The sequence below is a fragment of the Eretmochelys imbricata genome, chromosome 3 (genome assembly GCF_965152235.1).
Source record: "Eretmochelys imbricata isolate rEreImb1 chromosome 3, rEreImb1.hap1, whole genome shotgun sequence".
Lineage (NCBI taxonomy): Eukaryota > Metazoa > Chordata > Testudines > Cheloniidae > Eretmochelys > Eretmochelys imbricata.
The window spans coordinates 91,703,536-91,727,831 of NC_135574.1; the positions used below are offsets into that span (position 1 = coordinate 91,703,536).

At 41.7% G+C, this 24,296-nt stretch overlaps 1 protein-coding gene across 1 annotated transcript in view; it reads right to left on the reverse strand.

Moving 5' to 3' along the window:
- MAN1A1 (mannosidase alpha class 1A member 1) overlaps positions 1-24,296 on the reverse strand; it is a 212,820-nt gene that overhangs the window by 7,693 nt on the left and 180,831 nt on the right. The window contains exons 9-11 of the mRNA XM_077813005.1: positions 12,177-12,396; positions 11,107-11,279; positions 1,464-1,579 (exon numbers count right to left, since the gene is read on the reverse strand). Coding sequence (XP_077669131.1) covers positions 1,464-1,579; positions 11,107-11,279; positions 12,177-12,396 — 509 coding nt within the window. The remainder of the gene's footprint in view (positions 1-1,463; positions 1,580-11,106; positions 11,280-12,176; positions 12,397-24,296) is intronic.

A 24,296-nucleotide genomic window follows, 5' to 3' on the forward strand; every position in this document is an offset into this window, starting at 1 on the left:
TACGACCTCCCCCTATTCTGCTCTGTCTCCTCTGTTCAGGCATTTCTGTGGGGGAGTCAGGGTTTCTTGAGGAGATGGGGTACCAACATGGCTGTCTGACTCAAAGTTCTGTATCCTAGCAGTGCTAGGGCTGGCTGGCTGAGAACAGGCAGGGCATAACTTGCCCTCTGTAAAGCCTGTTAAAGCTGCCTCACAAATGGTGCACCTTTTAGGCTTAGTCCAGTGCTCATGTGGCTGCTGTACCATCCCTGAAAGGGAGGACTACTCCAGATGGCTTCAGCCATGTGCCGCTAAATGCCTGCTTTAAGAGGAGGAGCAGAGGAAAGAACAAAGAAGGGTGCTCGATACAGCCTGAAAACAAAACAAAGAAAAAATAAGAAGGCAAAGGAAAGTTCAGAAACAAAGGGAACATCCACTCATTGCTGTGGTGGAGGCAGATGATCTGACAGCAGGCTGGAGAAAGGAGCGTGGCTAGCACAGGCTGTGCTACAGCTTTCAACTGCCTTCAGAAAGAGCAGACAGAATGGGAATAGCCCATCCGAAGGAAAACTGTGGGAGATGCTAGGCTTCAGAAAAAACTTGTCTCTTCAGTCCTCCCTTTGCATAAAACTATCAAAAAGGCTGTTTGACTGGTAAGTGTTTTTTTTTTTTTTTAACTCTTTCACAAAAGTGTGTTTTGGAGCATGGTTTCAGACGGGTTATTCAAACTAATATGATCAGAAACCCAGTGGGCTCAACGATAGTTGAGAGCAAAATCTCCAAGAAGCCATAAAAAGTTTGTTTGGTCAAAATCCTCACATGGCTGGCTTAAAGGACTGTATTATGGAGACAGAATACTAGATTGTACACTATGCTCTTAAAAAAATCCCACATGTATAGACACAAAATTAAAACCCACTAGGGAAATACACTTTCAGTAGAAACTGCAGGATTACATTGTTATTATACAAGGCTGGGCTGCAAAGAATAGAAAGAAATGGGGAAAAAAAGATTGATGCAAGATTTCCTTTCTTTCATTAAAAGCTGAGGAGCGAATGACGGCCCCTTTTTTGTTCTCTTATCAAGTCTGTGTGAATTTACCATAAAAGTTAGTTCCTTTTTTTCTGCTCCATAGTTGACATGAAAAGTATTCAGTACAAGAGGACAATCTCACCATCTTGTCTGGTAAAACAGTGGTACTGATATTGGCATGTATAACTAGAACCTATCAAAACTGTGAGATGTAATTTCTTAACAATAAATATCAAGTGTCTTTAACCGAGGTAAAGATATTTCCAAAAATCACAGAATTCAGTTTATAAATAAAAATGCAATCTATCTGCCTGCCATGTAACAAAAGCTGCATACTGTTCCAGTCAGATTTTACATTACCTGAATGTCAAGACTACTAATGTTAAGTACTCATCTGTAAAGAAAATCTGTAGAGGTTCATTAATATAAATTAAGTCTCCTTACTAACTTACTTGAGGGTCTCTGAAAGGAAGAAACTCTGCTGCACATCATCATGGCTTTGATGGTTGCTATAAACATCTCTAATTCCAGAATAGCCACCATCTACTCTGCAATGTTGTTCCAATGCCTGAATTCATGAGAGAAAAAAATTAAGTTAAAGAAAATTAATCTTCTGTCAATTTTACTGTTAGTCTGCCAAATCCAATTACACTGCAGCTAAATGAGAACCCTTTTGTCATAGTGTCCTTGGGAAAGATCTGAAAATTGCAGAACTAGATAAATATACTTAAAATTGTTGTATTTTTACTTTTGACAGAGTGCATATATTGGCATAATTATATATTTATGGGGAAAGCAAAAATGGAGGTGACTAACTATAAAAGGAGGTTCTGTGAGATGGATGGTCCCTATCTGTGTTCCACATGTGGATACGCAGGTGCACCAAGTACCTGGGGCCAGCGGATCTTGCCCCACCTTGTTTGTTTATATGGCATCATGTTGTCTGACGTTATCTAGGCACATTGGGATCGTATGAATGGTAGGAATGCATTGCAGGCCTGTCTGACTGACATTAGTTCCAAGAGATTGATATGCATCCTGGCCTTCCGAGGTGTCCACATATTTTATGACTGCTTATGTGGGCTCCCCAACCTATGAGGAATGCATCTGTGATTATTGTCACGCTGGGTGTGGGAGGCAGAAAAGGGACTCCAATACATGTATTTCAGGTTTGTCCAAAAGGTAAGTGAAGCACTGATGTTGATGGAGATTGTTGCTACAGCATTTATGCTATGTCTGTCTGATGTATATCTTGCCCTGAGCCAGGCTTGCAGACAATGGAGATGTAGCCTGGTGAACAGAATTATGTAAGTACAGGAGGCCATGTGGCTTAGCAGAAAAAGATGGACCTAGACTGGTATTCAGGGTTTACGAGTGACTTGTTTTTATCAGACTGCTCTTGGTATGGAATCTGTCTGCTGGGAGGTAGGCCCTCACTGTGGTCAAGTCCAGGGGTGCCCCTATAAAGTTTATGAGATATTTGGGAGTCAGAGTAGACTTCCCCATGTTTAGGCACGTTCCCAAGTATGCCAGGAAGTGGTGCAAGGACAAGGTTGCCGACACCTTCCAAATACGATCTGCCCGTTAGAAGCCACTTGTCCAAGTACAGGAAGATGGTATAGTCATTTTATCTCATTTGTGCTACGACCACTGAAAAGACCTTCATGAAGTTCTTGGGTACTGCTGCCAGCCCAAACAGAAGTACTCTGAACTGGTAATGTTCCTGTCCTACCAGAAAACTGAACAACTGTCTGTGGGATGGATGAAAACACCTTTCACATTGGAGGGCTGCAAACCACTTGACTTCCTCCAAGGAGGGAATTATTGATGCCAGCATAACCATGAAGAATTTTCATTTGCAAAAATAAATAAATAGCTGACATAGGTTAAAAATGGGCTTCCATTCTTCCTTTTTCTTTGGATCTATGAAATAGTTGAATAAACCCTTTCTCTTGATGCTGAGATGGCACTTGCTCTATATCTTCCTGAACCAGAAGAGAGTCCACCTTCTATTAGAGTTGCTCCTTGTAACAGTGGTCCTTGAAGAGGGGCTGGGAAGGGTGTTTTGAAGAAGGCGGGGAAAGACACTTATGGTATAACCGAAGTGGATGATGTCTAGTATCCACTTGTCCATTGTTATAGCCCTCCAGTTGTGCCCAGAGTATGCAAGGTGGCCACCAAAACAGACTTTGGAAACAGGTTGGAGATGGCATCATTGTTAAAGGTCGCAACTCAAAGCAACCCATCAAAAGTAACCTTTGGCTGGTGGATGAGGTTGGATGGCTGTTGTCAAGGTGGATGGTAGTGGCACATTAGCCACTGGACCAATGGGGCCCATGCCCAGGGGCCCCGCCAATTGGGGAGCCCCTGCACTCCAACCGCTCAGCGCTCCTGCCGGGGAGCAGGGTCAGGGTGCTGGGACTTCTCCGGCTCCCTGGCAGAAATGCCGGGCAGATGGGGGGGAGGGGCGGGGGGGAGCAGGAAAAGCCCCCATGCCCCAACCTCATTTCCCTAGCAGGAGCGTGGGGCGGGGGGGGGGAAGAGGGGAGAACTGCAGGCAGAAGGGGTGGGGAGGGCTCCCCACTTCCTCTAGTCCAAGGCCCCACAAACGCTAATCTGCCTTTGGTGGATGGGACTGCATATGTTGGACTCCGCATGCTCTAATGCTTGTGTGGTGATTTTTATGGTCTTCGGTGGTAGACTGCAGAAGGGTGTTGGCTCATACACCTGTTAATGACACCTCCTTTTCATAGCTGGCATATAAATGCCCAGGGAGCAGAGAGCTGTCCTAGAGTCTTTTAGTGAGTGCAAAAACCCATCTGTTTTCTCCCTAAAGATATTGGTTTAATCAAAAGTTAAGTCATCACTGGACCTCTGAACGTGTCCGGAGAAACCTGAAGATGAAGCCACAACTATCATCACATTACTATAGTGGTCACTGTACATCTTGATGGGGTACTGGCCGCACCAACTGCAGTTTGCAAAGAAGTTTTAGCCACAATTCTACCTTCCTCAACAAGGGTTTGGAATTGGGCCCTTTCCTCCTGGGGGAGTTTTGTCTTGTGAGTAGTTCATAAAGTCATATGTCGCTAACAGGGCCTTGTAGTTAGAGATTCTGAACTCCAGAATGTTCCATCCTGCCCGAAGTCCCTAGTAGTACAAGCAGCCATGGAAAGACCCAAGCAGCAACACCCAAAAACCAACCCTGTGGACATGAGATGGTCCAGTTGTTTCGCTCTGTTGTCCACAGGAATGGTTTTAGTGTGTTGCTGCCTGGATCTTTCCATGGCTGCCTGTACTACCTGGGACTTTGGGGCAGGATGGGGGAACAAGTATTCTGTCCCTTTTGCTGACACAAAGTAATGTTTCTTAGCTCTTTTAGGGGAATAAGGTACATGTTACCTGTGTAGGCCATATGTTCTAGCTGGTTCTATAATGGTTTCATTCACTAGGAGAGCTACTTGACTGGGTCCTATAGGCTGCAGGGTATCCAAGTGCTTATATCCTGAACTTATAATGGGATCTGAAGTATTGTCACCATCCTCTGCAACAATTATTGGTATTGTTTATGGTCATCAGGTGGGGATGGTGAAGACTGAATAATTGCCTCATTGGGTGAGGAAGATTACTCCTGTTGGTACGTCCAGTACTGGCGTATCCAGCTTGTCATCTTCCTCTTCCACACAGTCCTGCACAGCCAGTTGCTGTTGCCGAGGAGGAGAGTAATTCTCTGGTAGAGTGTACAGGTCCAGGGTGTTGGGCAAAAGGATCCCATGATCCCCAATAGGGCCAGCATGAAGGGTCACAAAAGCTGGTTGGGGGGGTGGGAGGGGCAAAGCAGGATACCAGCGGTCCTTTGGAGAATAATCCTGCTTGGGCTGAGGATGGGATCCATCAAAACAACTGAAGCCCTGTCTGGGCTAACCTCTCTGGGGGTTCATCCAGGACATCAGATTCAGCTGATAAAAGGGCAGGGTCAGTTTCCACTGGAGGTCCTGCAGTGCCAGTGGAAGGAAGCTTTGGTGTGTGGTCAGAGAAGGGATTTAATTCCTCCTTGAGATAACATCCTCTTCTGGGCTGAAAATATCCCTCAGAAGGACTGGACTCAAAAGCAGAGGATTGCGTGGGTGCTTAGCATGAGACAATCCACGATGCTGGCTCAGACCAGCAGATACGACTTGCAAGATTTTTCAGTTATAGGTGTATGATGCACATGTGTACCCATTTATTGAACAGACATAAGGACCAGCACGTGAAAAAAAACCCCCAAAAAAACAAGTTTATAGAAGAAATAGTATAGTATAGTAACTTTTTTTTTACAAAACTGAATTTTCAGGGTGAGGAAACAAGAAGGTTTGATCACCCTTTCAAATATTCTCCATGGAATCATAGATACAAAGGCCAGAAGAGATCATTGTGATCATCTAGTGTGACCCCTTGTATAAAACAAAGGCCCAGAGAATTTCCTCAAAATAATTCCTAGAGTGCATCTTTTAGAATAACATCCAATCTTGATGTAAAGTGGTCACTGATGGAGAACCCACCACAATTCTCAGTAAATTGTTCTAATAGTTAATTATTCTCATGGTTAAAAATGCGTGCCTTATTTCTAAGTGACAGTTTATATTAATCTCATTTTCCTTTTATTAATAGGGCTCCCTCTATCACAGGATTGTCCCTATAATCCTACCAGGTATTCAAAGAAAGATCTCTAGCACAGTCTATTAGATTCCATCATATTAGACTCAATTATCATTAAACTCCTGATTTAATCTAGAGATCTACAACAACCTGAAACCAGAAACGAGTCATATAAAAGTGAAAACAAAGTCAAATTACTAAGAATGAATATAAAAAACACCACAAGCATGTAGGGACAAAATTAGAAAGGCCAAGGTGCAAAATGAGATTAAATTAACTATGGACAAAGTGTAACAAGAAATCATTTTACAAATACATTAGAACCAAGAGGAAGGCTAAGGGTAGGGTAGGCCCATTTACTTTATGTGAAGGGAAAGACAATAACTGAAAATGCAGCAGTGGTCTAAGTATTAAATGCCTGTTTTTGTTTTCACCAAAAAGGTTAGCAGTGACTAGACAACTAACAAACTGAACAGTGTAAATGAGGTAGGATCTGAGGCTGAAAAAGGGAAAGAATTACTTAGACAAGTTAGATGTCTTCAAGGAGGCAGGGCCTGATGAAACACATTATGGACTACTGAAGAAACTGGCCAAAGAGATCTCTCAATCATTAGCAATTATCTTTGAGAACTCGTGGAGGACGGGAGAGATCCCAGAGGTCTGGAAAAAGGCAAATAAAGTATCTATGTATAAAAAGGGGAATAAGGACAACCCAGGAAATTATAGACCGGACAGCTTAACTTCGGTACCCAGAAAGATAGTGGAACAAATAATCAGTTTGTAAGCACCTAGAAGATAATAAAATAAGAAGAAACAGTCAACATGGATTTGTCAAGAAATCACCTCAAACCAACCTAAAATCCTCCTTTGATAGAGTAACAAGACTTTTGGACATGGGAAGCAGTAGATGTGATATAGCTTGACTTTAGTAAGGCTTCTGATACTGTCTCATATATATCTATAACTAGGGAAATGCAGCTATATGTCCCTAGCTTAGATGAACCTACTAAACATGGGAGCACAACTGGCTACAAAACTACTCAGAGCAGTCATCAATGGTTCACAGTCAAGCTAAATGGGTCAAAGATCTCTTCAGCCAGTTTCTTAAGTACTCTAGGATGTATTTTGTCAGGTCCAAGCTTCAAGGACATACTGAGCAGGGTCCTGCAGGGATCTGTTCTGGGTCCAGTTCTATTCAATATCTTCATACATGATTTTAATAATCATAATATCATAGACAGGACACTTATAAAGTTTGCAGACAATATGAAGCTGGGAGGAGTTTCAAGCACTTTGGAGGACAGGATCAGAAATCAAAATGATTTTGACAAACTGTAGAAATGGTCTGAAATAAATAGGATAAAATTCAATAAATGCAAAGTACCACGCTCAGGAAGGAATAATCAACTGCACAAATACAAAATGGGAAAGGACTGCTTAGGAAGGAGAATTACAGAGAAGGATGTGGGAGTTAGAGTGGATCACAAACTAAATATGAGTCAACATAACATAATAGTGTTTCACATAGGATTAGTTTTTATAACCTTTGAATTTTCTATATAATTTTTATTTGGTTTCTTTTCATAAATTTTTAAAGGGAAGTCACTGAAGTTGGGATCTGGCTGAACTTTTCCTTGGTAGTAGTCCCACTTTTCATTGTTGACAGATATCTCTTAAAATATTTTCCATGTACCCATATTTTGGTAATCTCTGATTAGATATGGTGCAACAGGTAATTGTTTTAGATGTTGGATTGAGGGTTATTTTAAAAGTTAATGAAAGTTTGTGCTGCGCACACAAACTGATTGACTGATGGAAGCCAGGTGTGAATAAAAGATTTTTACACTACAACAAAGAAGGATCTGTATTCATTGGTTGACAAACAAGAGCTTATGTACAATTACTGATAGATAAAATTTCTGTCAGCCCCTGCATTAGCACCCACATCTGACCTCCCATCTCCCCCTCACCTCTTCGCTGCCAAACTCCAGGCGCCAATTATTAATTTAAAAAACTAGCAAAAAAGAAAGCTCTCTGCTCTGGGGACCTTGGGGAAGGGGTGGAATCAGGGCATATTAGTGTTGATGAAAAATTATTTAGTAAAGGGTGTGCCCAAGGGAAGAGGTGGATTCTCTCTCTCCTGATGTTTTCAAATCAAGACTAGTTTCTGATGCCTTTCTGGAAGAGAGGCGTAAGCCCAACTCAAATTATGGGCTCACGGCCTGGGGCTAGAGGGGAAACTAGCAAATTAATACCCAAAAAAAGTCACTGTGAAGTAGTCAGGGTTGACCCACCCCACAAACCATACCTGACACAAATCCAGAAAAGAAAATGATACATTCAGTTATTTAACTGTCCATACCCTCTACTCCTCCCCAGTCACACGCTTATTACCAAAACACAACCTAACTTTGACATCTCTGTGGGGCCAACATGCCCTTTAACTCCCTTTCTACCCATGTCCGCTTACCAAACTACCTCTCTCCCAACATAACCAAACTTTTACCTCTCCCCCTCCATAGCAAGGGCCATCAGCTGATCAGCCACAGGGAGGGAGAGAAGGAGGGGCAGGAATCCAGCACGCTCGGGGAAGAGGCTGGGGGAGGGGGAAGCTTGCTTGCCCTGCAAGGAGAGAGCGGTGGGTGGGGGTCCGGAAAAGAGCGGGCCGGGCCCGACTTTTAGTGGCAAGGTGCTGTCTGCCCGGGTCCGGCAGACAGTAGCATGCCATTAAAAATTGGCACGCATACCATAGGTTGCCGACCCCTGGTCTAGAAGACTAAGGCAGAATGAGTTACAATGGCTGGAAGCTGAAGCTCAACAGCTTCAAAATAGAAGTAAGATTCAATTTTTTACCAGCAAGGGTAATTAACCATTGGAACAACTTGATTTTTAAATCAAGATTGGATGTTTTTGCTCTAGTTCAAATAAGAATTAATTCAGCGAAGTCCAATGACCTGTATCCCTACACAAGGTCAGGCTAGATGATCAGAATGGTTCCTTCTGGCTTTGGACTTTATGAATCTATAACTTATATTGAATTTGTAACAGAGATAGGGAGAGCTTCTCCATGTATTGAGCTGGTGAATCTTCACATTATGCAGAAACTTATCAGGTATCTATAGTGATGCTAATTATTTTCAACCCAGCACTGAAGAAGAGAACACCACCACCACTACTACTAGATGAAGACAAAGGCTCGAGAAGGAAGCTCCCAAAAAGATCATGGATAAGAAAGTGCAGGTAGCCAGCCAAAGCTTGAGCAGCATTTTCCAGTACATTATTAACCAAGGAGGATGGTGAACAACAGGGATACACATTTTAAAATCTGCAGTTCTGAATAACTTGCACTCAAAAGTCCTAAAAAAGCTGGCTGAGGAGATCTCTGGCCCATTGAGTTAATTTTTAATAAATCTTGGCATATCAGAAAAATGCCACAAAACTGGAAGAGTTCTAACATTGTGCCAGTATTCCAAAAAGGTAAGTGGCATGAGCCAGGTAACAAGAGGTCTCTTACTTAGACATCAATCTCAGGCAAAATAAGGAAAACACTGATAGGGGGTTCACGTGATAAAGAATTAAAGGATAGGAATATAATGAATGCCAGTCAACATGGTTTTATGGAAAATAAGTCTTGTCAAACAAACTTGATTTCATTCTTAGATGAGATTACTAGTTTGGGTCACAAAGTAACTATGTAGATGTAACACACTTAGATTTTTGTAAAATGTCTGACTTAGTACTACATGACATTGATTAAAAAAATCAAAACTACACAATATCTAAAAAGCACATGTTAAATGAATTATGAACTGGCTAATTGACAGATCTCAGAAAATAATCATAAATAGGGAATCAACACTAAATGGGGTATTTCTACTGAGCTTCTGAAGAACTAGGTCTGATTCTATTCAACATTTACCTGAATGATCTGGAAGTAAATATAAAATCACCGCTAATAAAATTTGTGGGTGAGAGAAAAGAGTGCTGGAATGATAAATAATGATGAGTAGACAGGGCAGCGATACTGAGCGATCTGGATTGCTTGGTAAGCTGGGCCCATTCAAACAAAATGTGTTTTAATACAGCCAAATACAAAATTAATAATCCAGGAACAAGGACTGTATCCTGGAAAGCAGTGACTCTGAAAAGTATCTAGGGGTCATAGTGGAAAACAACTCAACAAGCACTCCCAGTGAGATGCTGTGGCTACCAGGGGCTAACGCGATCCTTGGATGTATAAACAGGTTAATAACGAGCAGGAGTTGAGAATAGATTTTACCTCTGTATATGGCAATGGAGAGACTGAGCCTGGAATACTGAATACAGTTCTGATGTCCACGTTTTAGAAAGGATGTTGAAAAACAGGAGAGACAGTAGAATAGAGCCACAAAAACAATTTGAGAGCTGGAGAAGATACATTACAGTGATAGACTTAAAGATGTCAGTTTGGCTCATAAAACAAGATTGAGAAGTGACTTCATTATATTATATAAGTACTGTGATGGGGAGAAAATACCAGGTACTAAAGGACTCTTTAATCTAGCTGATAAAGATATAACAAGAACCAAAGATGGGAAGCTGAAACCAGACAATTCAATTAGGGAATAAGGCACAAACTTTAAACAATGAGGGTGAGTACTGGTTTTTGGAACAAACTACCAAGAGAAGAGGTGGATTCTCTATCTCTTGATGTCTTCAAATCAAGACTGATGCCTTTCCGGAAGAGAAGCGTAAGCCCAACTCAAATTATGGTTTAGTCAAGTTATTTGACTCAGTACAGGAGTAACTGTGAAACACAGTGGCTTGTAATATGCAGGAGGTAAGACTAGATGATCTAATGGTTACTTGTGGCCTTAAACAATATGAATTAAGGCCAAGATTTTCAAAAGTGACTTAAGTTTTGAGACTCCTAAAATTGGCTGTCAAAAATCTCTGGTCACTTTTGAAATCTTGGCTGAAATTTACTTTAAGAAACCTATTCACTGTGTCATCAAAATGCAATTATTAAATATCCCTGACACAACACTTTCTGCAAAACATTTAATAATGTAAATTTCCCCTAAAAATCAATTTTAGTGCATATTAGTGGTCATACAGCGGACACGGCTCAGATTTCCCCAATAAGCCCTGACTATGCACCTGGTACAGACCTGCAGGATTTCTGGCCTAAGAGGCAACTAACAAAGAAAAACTGTGAGGTGTTTTATGGATGTAGATAACTGGGAAGACTGGGTTTAGCCAAAGCCAAAATTATCTGATTTCATCTAAATCTCCAGAGAGTATTTTACTGCATTACCTGTTGTTTTAGACGAACAAATCACAAAATGAGCATGTTTCCTGTTACTGAATAGTAGCAAAAGTAAATCATTTATCAAGATGTTAAGTTGTAATAGGAGAACTCTCTCTCAACAAACAAACTAAAAACGCACCACACAATCCCACAAAATGTGTTACCTCTACTGCTTCCCATCCCCACTGCCTGTATTTTGGATCATGAGTGAACCTCCACATATACATGTAGGTCTCTAGAACTTCAGGTCGCAAGATATAATATTTCTCATTTTGCCTTGTAGCAATGGCCTCTACACCTCCATCGAATCTGAAAGCTTCTGGTCCCAATTTCATACCTAGACAATAAAAATTAAACGTATAACAATGTTAGCAATGATTTTGTATGCAGGAATTTAACTGTACATCTTCTAATTGTTTGAGTATTTTTTCACTGTAAATATAAGTATTAAAACCTACAAATGCTCCTTTTCAGGCACAAACCATGACAGTTTATGTAAATTACTAAACATTAATCATACTTTCATATGAAGTTAACATTACACATGTAGTCAACACTTTAGCCAGGGGTGACCAAACTCCTCCTTATAATTGTTATATTTGGGAAATCCCAATAGCTGGGTCAAAAGGGATATGCTGTATCAATGCTTTAAATTGCAGTTCTACTCCAAAGAGTAACTGTAAAACTTGTATTGTGGGATATTTCATGTGTATTGTGGCTGATTTTTTTCCAGTTCGCTCTGGAAAATTCACCGCGATTGGGTTCTTTCATCTTCTTGCTTCAGCAACTTTAAGAATGATCTTGAAGGACAAATTCTGCATTCAGTCATCTTTGTGTAACCCTCCTGTCTAAATGTTACACAGGAGAAACTCTGAACAGAATGTTGTCCTTGTATTTAGAACTTCATTAATAGTTCTATGTATGCACAAATTAACAGAATCCATTTCATCTGTGGTGGGCTCAACAGAGCTGGAGGGAGCAAAAATATTTTTGTCACTAATGAAAGAAGATGAGATGCAATAGACACAGACAGCATCTCTGTTGACAATGAGGGACCATTTGTAGAGTCACTATTCAGAGCAAAACAACAGTTTAAATGAGGGAACAAAAAGGACTTTACATTAATTTTACAGAGTTCCATACAATACCTTCTGCACCTGTTTTAACCAGGACAGAATTATAGACAAAGATTAAAGCACAGCTAATCTCTCAAAATTCATCATACTGTACTTACTTGTACGATCATAAGACTCATGACACGTGCGAGCAATTTCAGCACCAAGTTCAATATGACGCCCAGTTTTATCATTGGGTGCCCCATCTGCACCCAGCGCAAACATGCCTCCAGCAAAACACGTCAGATGTCCCATTTTATGTTCAAGCAGGCCACCCTTCCACTCAGCAATGTACGTCAGACCTCCACTAGATTTCCGGATCAGATGGGTTTCTATGGACTGCAAAAATTTACATTTTTAAGCCAAATTTACTACTTTGTAAGCAATGTGTGAAATACAAAGGCAAAACTTCACAAAATAGGAAAGTAATAAATTTACACCCATCCAGCTTTTTTTGTTTTCAGTTTTATCTTCAGTATAGTTTTTGCTTTGATTTTATTTGCCACTAATGATGTTAATTAACCTCTAGCCCAAAGAAAATGCAACTCTTCTTTACCAGCGCAGGTTGGCATACAACAACAACATGACAAATTTGCTGAAACTGTCTGTATACTACCTGGTAAATTTTCTAAAAAAGTTGAATTAAAAAGATAAGAAATTACCATTTTATGATTCAGATCTTCCCCTCAGTTTTATGAAAAGCGTATCTTGTATACATAGGATATATTTTTAATGGCTTCAGTGATTTAGCTTGCAAATTTTCCATCTTAAAATACTACTGTACTCAAAGGATATAGTTATGGTATCAAATATAATTGTGTAGTAATGTGATTATCAAAGGGTTAATTGCGATACTCAAAATACTAGAGGTTGGAGCCATGCTCCACCTCCTCCCCTTACTTTGTTTTGTTAGTGCACATTTTCTCCCACTGTTTGTTACATAGCTGAATAAAGCAGCAGGTTCCCAGACTGCAGCACTGCAACTAAAGTGTGTTTCTTATGCGCTGAGTGGGTCTTTTCACAAAACTGGTGAGGAGGAAGAAGATAAAAATGGTAATTCATGGGAAAACTGAGGAGTTTAATTCAGAACATGAAGATTGACAGCAATATATTGGAAGATTGGGCCACTATGTTATTGCAAATGAGATTACAGATCAGGACAAAACAGAAAGCAATTTTCCTCAGTGTCTGACAGTAAAACCCACTGTCTCTTAAGGAGTTTATTACAACCTCAGAAACCAGGAGATAAGAGTTTGAATGACCTTCAGAAGACTTTAACAGAGTACTACATGCCAAAGCCAAACATTATTACAGAATGTTTCAAGTTTCATACTAGAATGAGGTGGCAAGGTGAAAGTGTACCTGTGTATGTGTCACAACTAAAAAGACTAATGGAATATTGGTAATTTGGAAGCGTCCTAGAGGACATGTTGTGGGACAGATTTGTTTGTGGTATCAGTAATAAGAGAATTCAAAGACAACTGCTGTCAGAGGGGAACTTAACCTGGCCCAAAGCAGCAGAATTAGCAACAGCAATGGAAGCAGTGAAAAGCTTACGAGATTTGCACTTAGACTGCAGGGACAATCAAGCTGATTCAATATGCAAAATGCTAAGCCAGCTGCAAGGGACAGCCCAATGCCGTAAGTGCCTCAAGACTGGACACTCAGCCAGATGATGCAAAGCAAACAGCATCTCAAGCCCAGACGGGGTAGACTGAAAAAAACAGAGCAAACAGAAGAAAGCAGAAAGGAAGACACAAAGGAGGTACACACTATGTATTGTCTATAAGGGAAGAACGTGGGACCTTACAAAGTAACAGTAGAGTTAAATACAGGGGTTTCAGCTACCTCAATCAATGAATCTACAAACATATCAACAATGCAAAGCAGAACCGAGCCTGATAGTGAATGCAAGAATGACCCTGAGTGCCTACAGCAGAGAACCCAGCAAGGAAGTAGATGCTGTGCTTGCCCCTGTAAAATGTAAAAGCCAAAAGAAAAATTTAGCAGTCCTAGTGGTCAAGGGACAAAGGCAAAACCTGGGAGGCTGAGACTGGTTCCAAGAACTAAAACTAAACTGGGAAGAAATTTTCAAATTAGATCGTAGCACAATACCAGCATTCCAGGAAATCCTATATGCTCACCCAGCCACTTTTAAAGAAAGGTTAGGGACCTTGGATGGTGTAAAAGCCAGGATTTACACCCAGGATGGGGTCATACCAAATACTTTAAAGCAACTCCAGTTCCTTAAGGTTTCAGAAAAAAAGACAGAGTTGCACAGACTGGAAAAGAAGGTATTTCACCAGTGCAATTTTCTGAATGGGTCACACGTACAGTTTCTGTGGTTAAACCCAAGACCATCCATATCTATGGGAATTATAAAGTCAGGTGTGTCAAGGCTTCAGGTTAGACTATTACCCCATTCCATGGATGGAGGACTTGCTGGCAGTGTTAGGCAGAAGTTCAAAAATTTAGTAAGCTGGACATGTTGCAGGCATACCAACTGATGAGGTGGAGCAGGATTGTAAAGACAAAAAAAGTTACCCCTAGAAACAACCACAGGGGCTTATACCACACAATAGATTGCCATATGGAATATTGTCAACATGTGGAATTTTGCCAAGGCCATCACAAGCAGAAATGACACTGAACATCTATCAACACTGGAGAAGATTTGAGGCAGCAGCAGTCCGCTTACAGAAAAATAAATGCTTTTTGATGACACCAGAAGTGGTCAGGGGTGCTGGAACAATTTGTACAGTGGGGGTGCTGAGAGCCATTGACCCGAACTTCAAACCCTGTATATGATGGAAACCACTTCAAGCCAGGGTGTAGTCAAGTGATCATCAAGGGCTATTCAGAACATTATGAGCTGCAGCTATGATCTAGCCCTCCCTTACTTCCTGTTTAGCTCGCCTGTCTTTTCCCCCTGCTCTGTTTGCTATGTAGTTGAATAAAGCAGCACGTTCCCAGCTTGCAGTGCTATAAGTAATGAGTATTTCTTGTGCACTGAATGGTTCCTTTACAAAAAAAGTGTTATTCAAATTGATGTACTTTACATATTCCAGAAGTGAACATACTAAAGCTCTGACGCTGTACTGAGAAACGTAGCTACAGAAGCCTACCCACATGAAACCCTGGCGCACAGCTAAAAGCCAGCAGAGCTCCACATGAACTCAGGGTTCTGCCTAGGCAGTTCTCAGTGTATGATGTCTTGGAGACCTCTGAAAAACCCAGCAATAAAAATGCTGAAATATACTAGTAAGAAAGAATTAGGAGTAGGGGAAGTCTGTCATCACAAGATTTAGGGAAATCTGAACACACTATGTACGTACCAGAAGGTACACTGTGTGTAAGGGGACTGTTGCCCCCTTACTAACATTCAGTGGGGGTGTTTTAGTTGCTAGCTCCCAGTACTAAAAAGGGGGGAAGTGTTGATGGGGAATCAGGACCCTGAGACTCATAGTCCCCAGGAACAATGAGGAGAGGCCAATGCTTCAGGTCAGCCTCAATGACAGGACGGGCAGGCGAATCAGAGAGTCAGGAGGCCAGGGAGGTCCCGGTCCTCCGTGTGAACTGGATTTGCCTGAGTCAGACAGAGTGGGGCCAAGCTAAGGAGAAAGCAGGGGCCCAAGCTAAGCTGGGGAGCAGAGCTGTGCCAGATCCAGAGAGGCCAGAAAAGCAGCCCAGAGAGAGCAGACCCTGTCCTGGGAGCAGAGCTGCAACAACCAGAGCCAGAGGGGCCAGAAAAGCACCCCAGGAAGCAGGTCAGTGCTGGGAGCAGAGTCACAGAAGTAGCCTGCAGAGCAGACCTGTCCTGGGAGCAGAGCTTAGCAACCAGAGGCAGAGGGGCCAAAGAAGCAGCCCATGGAGTTGGAGGCAGAGCAGCAGCAGCGCTGGGACAGTGGTGGAGCTGGGGCTGGAGAGCAGGTGGGGAGAACAAAGGGGACCCTGGGCAGTGGTTCCAGCACAGGGAGATGCCTCAGCCAAGAGGCTCTGCAGGCCAGGTTTGGATTGTAACCCCGACAGGGCAGGGGTGACACTGGGAAGAAGGGTCCTACCACTTAGAGCCTGAGAGCATGTGGCCACCACCAGAGCGAGCGTCCAACCCACAGCATCCCTACAGCACAGCCAGGCCTGAGAAAAAGGCCTGGGACTTACAAGGAACAGACTGTGAACTGCCCTGACATTCCAGAGACATTGTTTGTAATGTTCCCTGCCACAGAGCGGGTTGATGTGTTTCCTTTAACCTTTCCCATTTTTCCTTATTCTTTTTAAAATTAATTGTTGATTAAATAACTTGCATTTGCTTTAAACTGTATGTAATGGCCAGTGGGTCAGGGAAGTGCCCAGTGCAGAGAGAGTACCCCGGAGTGGGTACACCGTAGCCCGTCCTAGGTAATCACAGCAGGGTTGGGGGGGTCGAGCCCCCCAGGAATCCTGGGCCCAGCCTTGTTGGGGTTACGAGGACTCTGCCAGATAGGAGAGTGGAAGGGGAGTCCTCAAGGGCAGGGAAGCCACCGGGTAAAGGAAGTGGAAGCGAGGACTCAGATCCTTTCACTAGCCCACTTACCGGGGTAATGCAGAAGCCAGGAAAGTTCCCCACAATAGCGGGACTATTCCCCCGCTTACATAGAATCATAGAATATCAGGGTTGGAAGGGACCTCAGGAGGTCATCTAGTCCAACCCCCTGCTCAAAGCAGGACCAATCCCCAATTAAATCATCCCAGCCAGGGCTTTGTCAAGCCTGACCTTAAAAACTTCTAAGGAAGGAGATTCTACCACCTCCCTAGGTAACGCATTCCAGTGTTTCACCACCCTCCTAGTGAAAATTTTTTTCCTAATATCCAACCTAAACCTCCCCCACTGCAACTTGAGACCATTACTCCTTGTCCTGTCCTCTTCTACCACTGAGAATAGTCTAGAACCATCCTCTCTGGAACCACCTCTCAGGTAGTTGAAAGCAGCTATCAAATCCCCCCTCATTCTTCTCTTCTGCAGACTAAACAATCCCAGTTCCCTCAGCCTCTCCTCGTAAGTCATGTGTTCCAGACCCCTAATCATTTTTGTTGCCCTTCGCTGGACTCTTTCCAATTTAGCCACATATGTATCATGAGATTAAATGGGAGGCATAAAGAAAAATTTGAAAACATAAGATGACAGTCACAGGGAATGGGACCCATGTGCTCTTGAAAGGGACTGAAGAACAATGCTATTGTTTATTCAGTTGTCCACCAAATGCTTAGTTTATTCCATTACAATAATAAAACCCAAAAGGATGGCTGGAAGATAAATTAAAGGGAAGATAAATTTGATAGTCCACACTAAATCACCCCCTGCCCCTCCTCCCCCAAAAAACAGTACAGGGAACCATTAAAAAACAAAGATAAAAACAATAAACTGACCATACATGGAAAGTATTGATCATAGTTATTTGTTCCCTTTTAATGCCAATGTTATTTTTAGTAGCAATAAAGGTCTTCTATATACTGTAACATCAGCAGAAAATTCTTTATTAACTTTTACTGCATCTATCCATCAAGGTACTTATGTTGTGCTATCTGAGCACCTACAAAAATAAAGCCAACAAATTCTGAAAACTACTAACTTTGTCTTTCCTTTGTCTTTGTCTCTCCTATGCCTAAGGATTTACCAGTGACACTTTGTCTTTTCTCTGGCATCACTTACTGACTTAGGAAGTTCCTCAACCTATTCTTCTTTCTCTTTTGGATTCCTTTGAATTCCCCCTAGCTACCCCAGTTTCAGGCAATTCAGTTTTCCTCACATGATACAGAACTTTGCTAAAAAATTACAACTGCTTGAAAAAAAAATCCTCACACATTTTTGAAAACTCTGGTTTGGGAACTGAAAATGTGGGTTTTGGCAGATGAAGACTTCCTTCCATTTTTGACGATAAAGATACAAGTCAGGGGGTTCTCAAACTTTCCTAATGTGGATCTTATGCTAATGTAGGGTTGGAAGGGATTCACAAGGTTCACCACCACCCAATATTGGGGCAAAATTAAATATACCTAGATCATCTCTGACTATTTAAAAGACTGTTCTTCAAAACTTCCAATGACAAGGATTCCACAACATCCCCTGGTAACCTGTTCTGGAGCTTAACTCTCCTTACAGAAAACTTTTCCTCAAATGTAACCTAAATCTCTCTTGTTGTAAACTGAGCTGATTACTTCTTGTCCTATCCTCAGTGGACATGGAGAACAACTGATCACTGTTGTCTTTATAACAATCTCTTACACATTTGAACGCTATCAGGTCTCCCCCTCGGTCTTCTTTTCTTTAGACGAAGCTTGACCAATTCTTTTATCTTTCTTAATTGGTCTTGCTTTCTAAACCTCTTATTTTGTTGCTCTCCTCTGGGCTCTCTCCAGTTTGTTCACATCTGTCTTGAAGCGTGGTCCCCAGAGCTGGGCACAGTATTTCAGCTGAGGCCTCACCAGTGCTGAGTAGAGCAGAACAATTACCTCTCGTGTCTTACATGTAACACAGAATGATACTAACTGCATCACATTGTTGACTCATATTCAATTTGTGATACACTATAACCCCCAGATCCTTTTCAGCAGTACTACTGCCTTGCCAGTTATTCCCCATTTTGTAGTCGTGCATTTTATTTTTCCTTCCTTAATGTAGTACTTTGCACTTGTCTCTACTGAATTTCATCTTGTTGAATTCAGACCAATTCTCCAATTTGTCAAGGTCATTTTGAATTTAAGTCCTGTTCTTCGAAGTGCCTGCAACCCCTCCCCGCTTGGTGTCATCCACAACTTTTATACGAATACTCTCCAATCCATTATCTGTCATTAATGAAAATACTGAATAGTACCAGACCCCGAACAGGCCCCTGTGGGCTCCTACTAGATACTTTCTCCCAGTTGGACAGATAACGACTTTTTGAGTATGTGTTTTCAATCACTTGTGCATCCACCTTATAGTAATTTCATCCAAACCACATTTCCCTAGTTTGCTTATGAAACTGTCATGTGGGACTTTAAGAGCGTGAGTGTGTCTCGTATACCCCTATTTTTCCCCGATTTATCCTCTTCCTTTCATTCTCCCCCACTTTCCCCCCTGGAACCTTCAGTGTTGTTTTTCTTCTTCCTCCATCCCAAATGCTCCCTCCTGGGTTCTCTCTCTTCCTTAGCCTATTTGGAATAGAGGCTGGAACATGGATTCTGCTCCCCTTCCAATATGACTGGCAACAGGATTACAGAGATTGAGTCACTAACAAGTGAATTGCATTCCAAATGCATGAAAAATTGCTTTTCTGTCAGGTGGGGAAGCTTCTTTCTTTTGGAGTAGCTGGGTAATTATTTTTTTAAAGAATGTTGTTTAAAGCTTGTTTTCACTGGTTATTCCAATAGGGTTTAAAATATTTTCATTTATAATTATATAACTAAGAAGTTGGACTCAAAGAAGCTTGTAGTGAAATATATTACTGCATAATTGTATTGGAAAGTAAAAATAAACAGACAAAGAAATTTCCAGACACTTTCAACTGCTATGCAATAAAATGATTTTTGTGTTATAATAAAATATGCTATTATTTAAGATAGCCTATAGTTGTGTGGGTAAGTGCTTTCTGAATATTAGTAAATTCTAATATTAAACTGTCAATAATTTAGGACAAAACAACCTCAAACTAAAACTTTTTGTAAACCGAAAGGGCAAACCTGTCTCAGAGTAGCATCCTTTAAAAAAAAAAAAAATCACTATTCTGGTAACAGTTGGTAATTCTACAATAAATTATCTAGCAGCTAGATTGGGTACATTAAAATAAACCAATTCATAAATCAAACTATTATACATAGCAAAGATTGATTTAATTCCCATGCATGATAAAGCCACTGATCATCATGAAGCCACTTAAAGGTCTGATCCAAAGTGGAATCAATGGACTCTAGTGATTATAGTTAAGGCTGCAAGGTAGTTTGTATTATAAAACTTAATTTTGAAACACAAACACATCTTTCACAAAAGCCCAGTAAATTGGTCCCTACCTCCAATCACTGCCCACCTGATCTCCACTCTTTCTTACTGATCTCTACTCTTTCCCTAACAATGCCAACTGGTTGCCCTGAAAGATTAAGTCCATGTGTCAGTGTTCTTCTGGCATGAATGGATTAAGTTAAATTGGAAAAAGTCAGTCTTATTTTGGAATAAGTGTCTCCACACATGGAGTTAATCAGGAATAATTCCTGATGCAGCCAAGCATTAAAATATGAGCTCTTGTAGTCTCTGAATTTTAGTGGTATGTTGCAGTCCCAATCCCATATAAATTAGTGTTTCACAATTTGTGGTGTGAAAAGTTCTGGCAGGGAAATCAAGTCTCTAAAATGTATTAGAAAGGGATATTGGAATGGGGTAGTGGTAAAGGGAATCTTTATAGATGAATAGTTCAGGACAACATGAAATTCAAAATTGTCTACTTATGGCCAATTTATTTTCCTTTTTATATAATACATAGATTTTTTTTTAAAACATACATGTAATTTATTTTAACTTTTAACTCAATTTCAACAAAGATTTGATCTGGGAATAATTCCAATGATGTTTCCCCACTTGTGAATCTGGTGGTTTCACATTTATCACTATGAGATAAATTTATTATTTCATTCTACATAGTGAAATATTCTCTACATGAACCAATTTACAGCATCTGCAAGGAATCAAAAAACTATAAGAGGTGGTTTTTGATTAGATGAAAATACATTACTGATGGATAATTGTTTGGAACTGGTATAGTTTTCCTTCACAGTAAACAGAAATGCATTTGAGAGAACAGGGGCAAGAGTACAGTTCGCACTCTATCAAGACAGCTAGAATAGAGGGTGCAATGCAAGAGGTTGCAGGGAGGAAGTGGCTGGAGTGTATCATCATAAAGGGAACAGCAGCAGATGCTACCTGGGAGCAGTTTAATAACAAAATGACAGCTAACATAAGGCTGCAGAGATAGAAAGAGGAAGAGAAGGAAAAAAGGAATGTTGTGGGCTAGAAAGCAGCTTAGAGGAGTCTCCACTGCCTGTTCTTTCAATCCCCTCCTTCCTGCACATGGGTTTAACTTTTTGGAGAGGAGGGAGGGAAGTCCTCCATTTTCAAATTCTTCCAGAAAGATGATTAGTTTGTTTACAACAACGAACATATGGGGTGTAGACTTTGTTTTGGCTTCACCAGAGGGCTTAAGTGAACAGTGGAAGACTAATGATGACAGACATAAATCTACTTATACAGCTTGTTATAGAGTCTTGTTAAAAGTATGCCCAGATGTAATAAGATGCAATACAAAACATGCTCATCTATGTGGTAAAGGAACAGGTTTTAGTAAAAAACAAAAAAAACCCACAAAATTGTCTTCATTGAGTTGATGTGGTGCAATAGTTTTTGAAAAGAAATAGATTAAGAGTAGGACTGTCGATTAATCTTAGTTAATGCACACGATTAAAAAAATTAATCATGATTAATCACAGTTTTAATCACACTGTTAAAGAGAAAAGGAGTACTTGTGGCACCTTAGAGACTAACCAATTTATTTGAGCATGAGCTTTCGTGAGCTACAGCTCACTTCATCAGATGCATACCGTGGAAACTGCAGCAGACTTTATATATACACAGAGAATATGAAACAATACCTCCTCCCACCCCACTGTCCTGCTGGTAATAGCTTATCTAAAGTAATCGTCAGGTTAGGCCATTTCCAGCACAAATCCAGGTTTTCTCACCCTCCACCCCCCCACACAAATTCACTCTCCTGCTGGTGATAGCCCATCCAAAGTGACAACTCTTTACACAATGTGCATGATAATGAAGTTAGGCCATTTCCTGCACAAATCCAGGTTCTCTCACTCCCTCACCCCCCTCCAAAAACCCACCCCCATACACACACAAACTCACTCTCCTGCTGGTAATAGCTCATCCAAACTGACCACTCTCCAAGTTTAAATCCAAGTTAAACCAGAACATCTGGGGGGGGGGGTAGGAAAAAACAAGAGGAAATAGGCTACCTTGCATAATGACTTAGCCACTCCCAGTCTCTATTTAAGCCTAAATTAATAGTATCCAATTTGCAAATGAATTCCAATTCAGCAGTTTCTCGCTGGAGTCTGGATTTGAAGTTTTTTTGTTTTAAGATAGCGACCTTCATGTCTGTGATTGCGTGACCAGAGAGATTGAAGTGTTCTCCGACTGGTTTATGAATGTTATAATTCTTGACATCTGATTTGTGTCCATTTATTCTTTTACGTAGAGACTGTCCAGTTTGACCAATGTACATGGCAGAGGGGCATTGCTGGCACATGATGGCATAAATCACATTGGTGGATGTGCAGGTGAACGAGCCTCTGATAGTGTGGCTGATGTTATTAGGCCCTGTGATGGTGTCCCCTGAATAGATATGTGGGCACAATTGGCAACGGGCTTTGTTGCAAGGATAAGTTCCTGGGTTAGTGGTTCTGTTGTGTGGTATGTGGTTGTTGGTGAGTATTTGCTTCAGGTTGCGGGGCTGTCTGTAGGCAAGGACTGGCCTGTCTCCCAAGATTTGTGAGAGCGTTGGGTCATCCTTTAGGATAGGTTGTAGATCCTTAATAATGCGTTGGAAGGGTTTTAGTTGGGGGCTGAAGGTGACGGCTAGTGGCTTTCTGTTATTTTCTTTGTTAGGCCTGTCCTGTAGTAGGTAACTTCTGGGAACTCTTCTGGCTCTATCAATCTGTTTCTTTACTTCCGCAGGTGGGTATTGTAGTTGTAAGAAAGCTTGACAGAGATCTTGTAGGTGTTTGTCTCTGTCTGAGGGGTTGGAGCAAATGCGGTTGTATCGCAGAGCTTGGCTGTAGACGATGGATCGTGTGGTGTGGTCAGGGTGAAAGCTGGAGGCATGCAGGTAGGAATAGCGGTCAGTAGGTTTCCGGTATAGGGTGGTGTTTATGTGACCATTGTTTATTAGCACTGTAGTGTCCAGGAAGTGGATCTCTTGTGTGGACTGGACCAGGCTGAGGTTGGTGGTGGGATGGAAATTGTTGAAATCATGGTGGATTCCTCAAGGGCTTCTTTTTCATGGGTCCAGATGATGAAGATGTCATCAATATAGCGCAAGTAGAGTAGGGGCTTTAGGGGACGAGAGCTGAGGAAGCGTTGTTCTAAATCAGCCATAAAAATGTTGGCATACTGTGGGGCCATGTGGGTACCCATAGGAGTGCCGCTGATCTGAAGGTATACATTGTCCCCAAATGTGAAATAGTTATGGGTAAGGACAAAGTCACAAAGTTTAGCCACCAGGTTAGCCGTGACATTATCGGGGATAGTGTTCCTGACGGCTTGTAGTCCATCTTTGTGTGGAATGTTGGTGTAGAGGGCTTCCATAGTGGCCAGGATGGTGTTATCAGGAAGATCACCGATGGACTGAAGTTTCCTCAGGAAGTCAGTGGTGTCTCGAAGGTAGCTGGGAGTGCTGGTAGCGTAGGGCCTGAGGAGGGAGTCTACATAGCCAGACAATCCTGCTGTCAGGGTGCCAATGCCTGAAATGATGGGGCGCCCAGGAGTTCCAGGTTTATGGATCTTGGGTAGTAGATAGAATATCCCAGGTCGGGGTTCCAGGGGTGTGTCTGAGCATATTTGATCTTGTGCTTTTTCAGGAAGTTTCTTGAGCAAATGCTGTAGTTGCTTTTGGTAACTCTCAGTGGGATCATAGGGTAATGGCTTGTAGAAACTTGTGTTGGAGAGCTGCCGAGCAGCCTCTTGTTCATAGAGGCTTAGAACAACGCTTCCTCAGCTCTCGTCCCCTAAAGCCCCTACTCTACTTGCGCTATATTGATGACATCTTCATCATCTGGACCCATGAAAAAGAAGCCCTTGAGGAATCCACCATGATTTCAACAATTTCCATCCCACCACCAACCTCAGCCTGGTCCAGTCCACACAAGAGATCCACTTCCTGGACACTACAGTGCTAATAAACAATGGTCACATAAACACCACCCTATACCGGAAACCTACTGACCGCTATTCCTACCTGCATGCCTCCAGCTTTCACCCTGACCACACCACACGATCCATCGTCTACAGCCAAGCTCTGCGATACAACCGCATTTGCTCCAACCCCTCAGACAGAGACAAACACCTACAAGATCTCTGTCAAGCTTTCTTACAACTACAATACCCACCTGCGGAAGTAAAGAAACAGATTGATAGAGCCAGAAGAGTTCCCAGAAGTTACCTACTACAG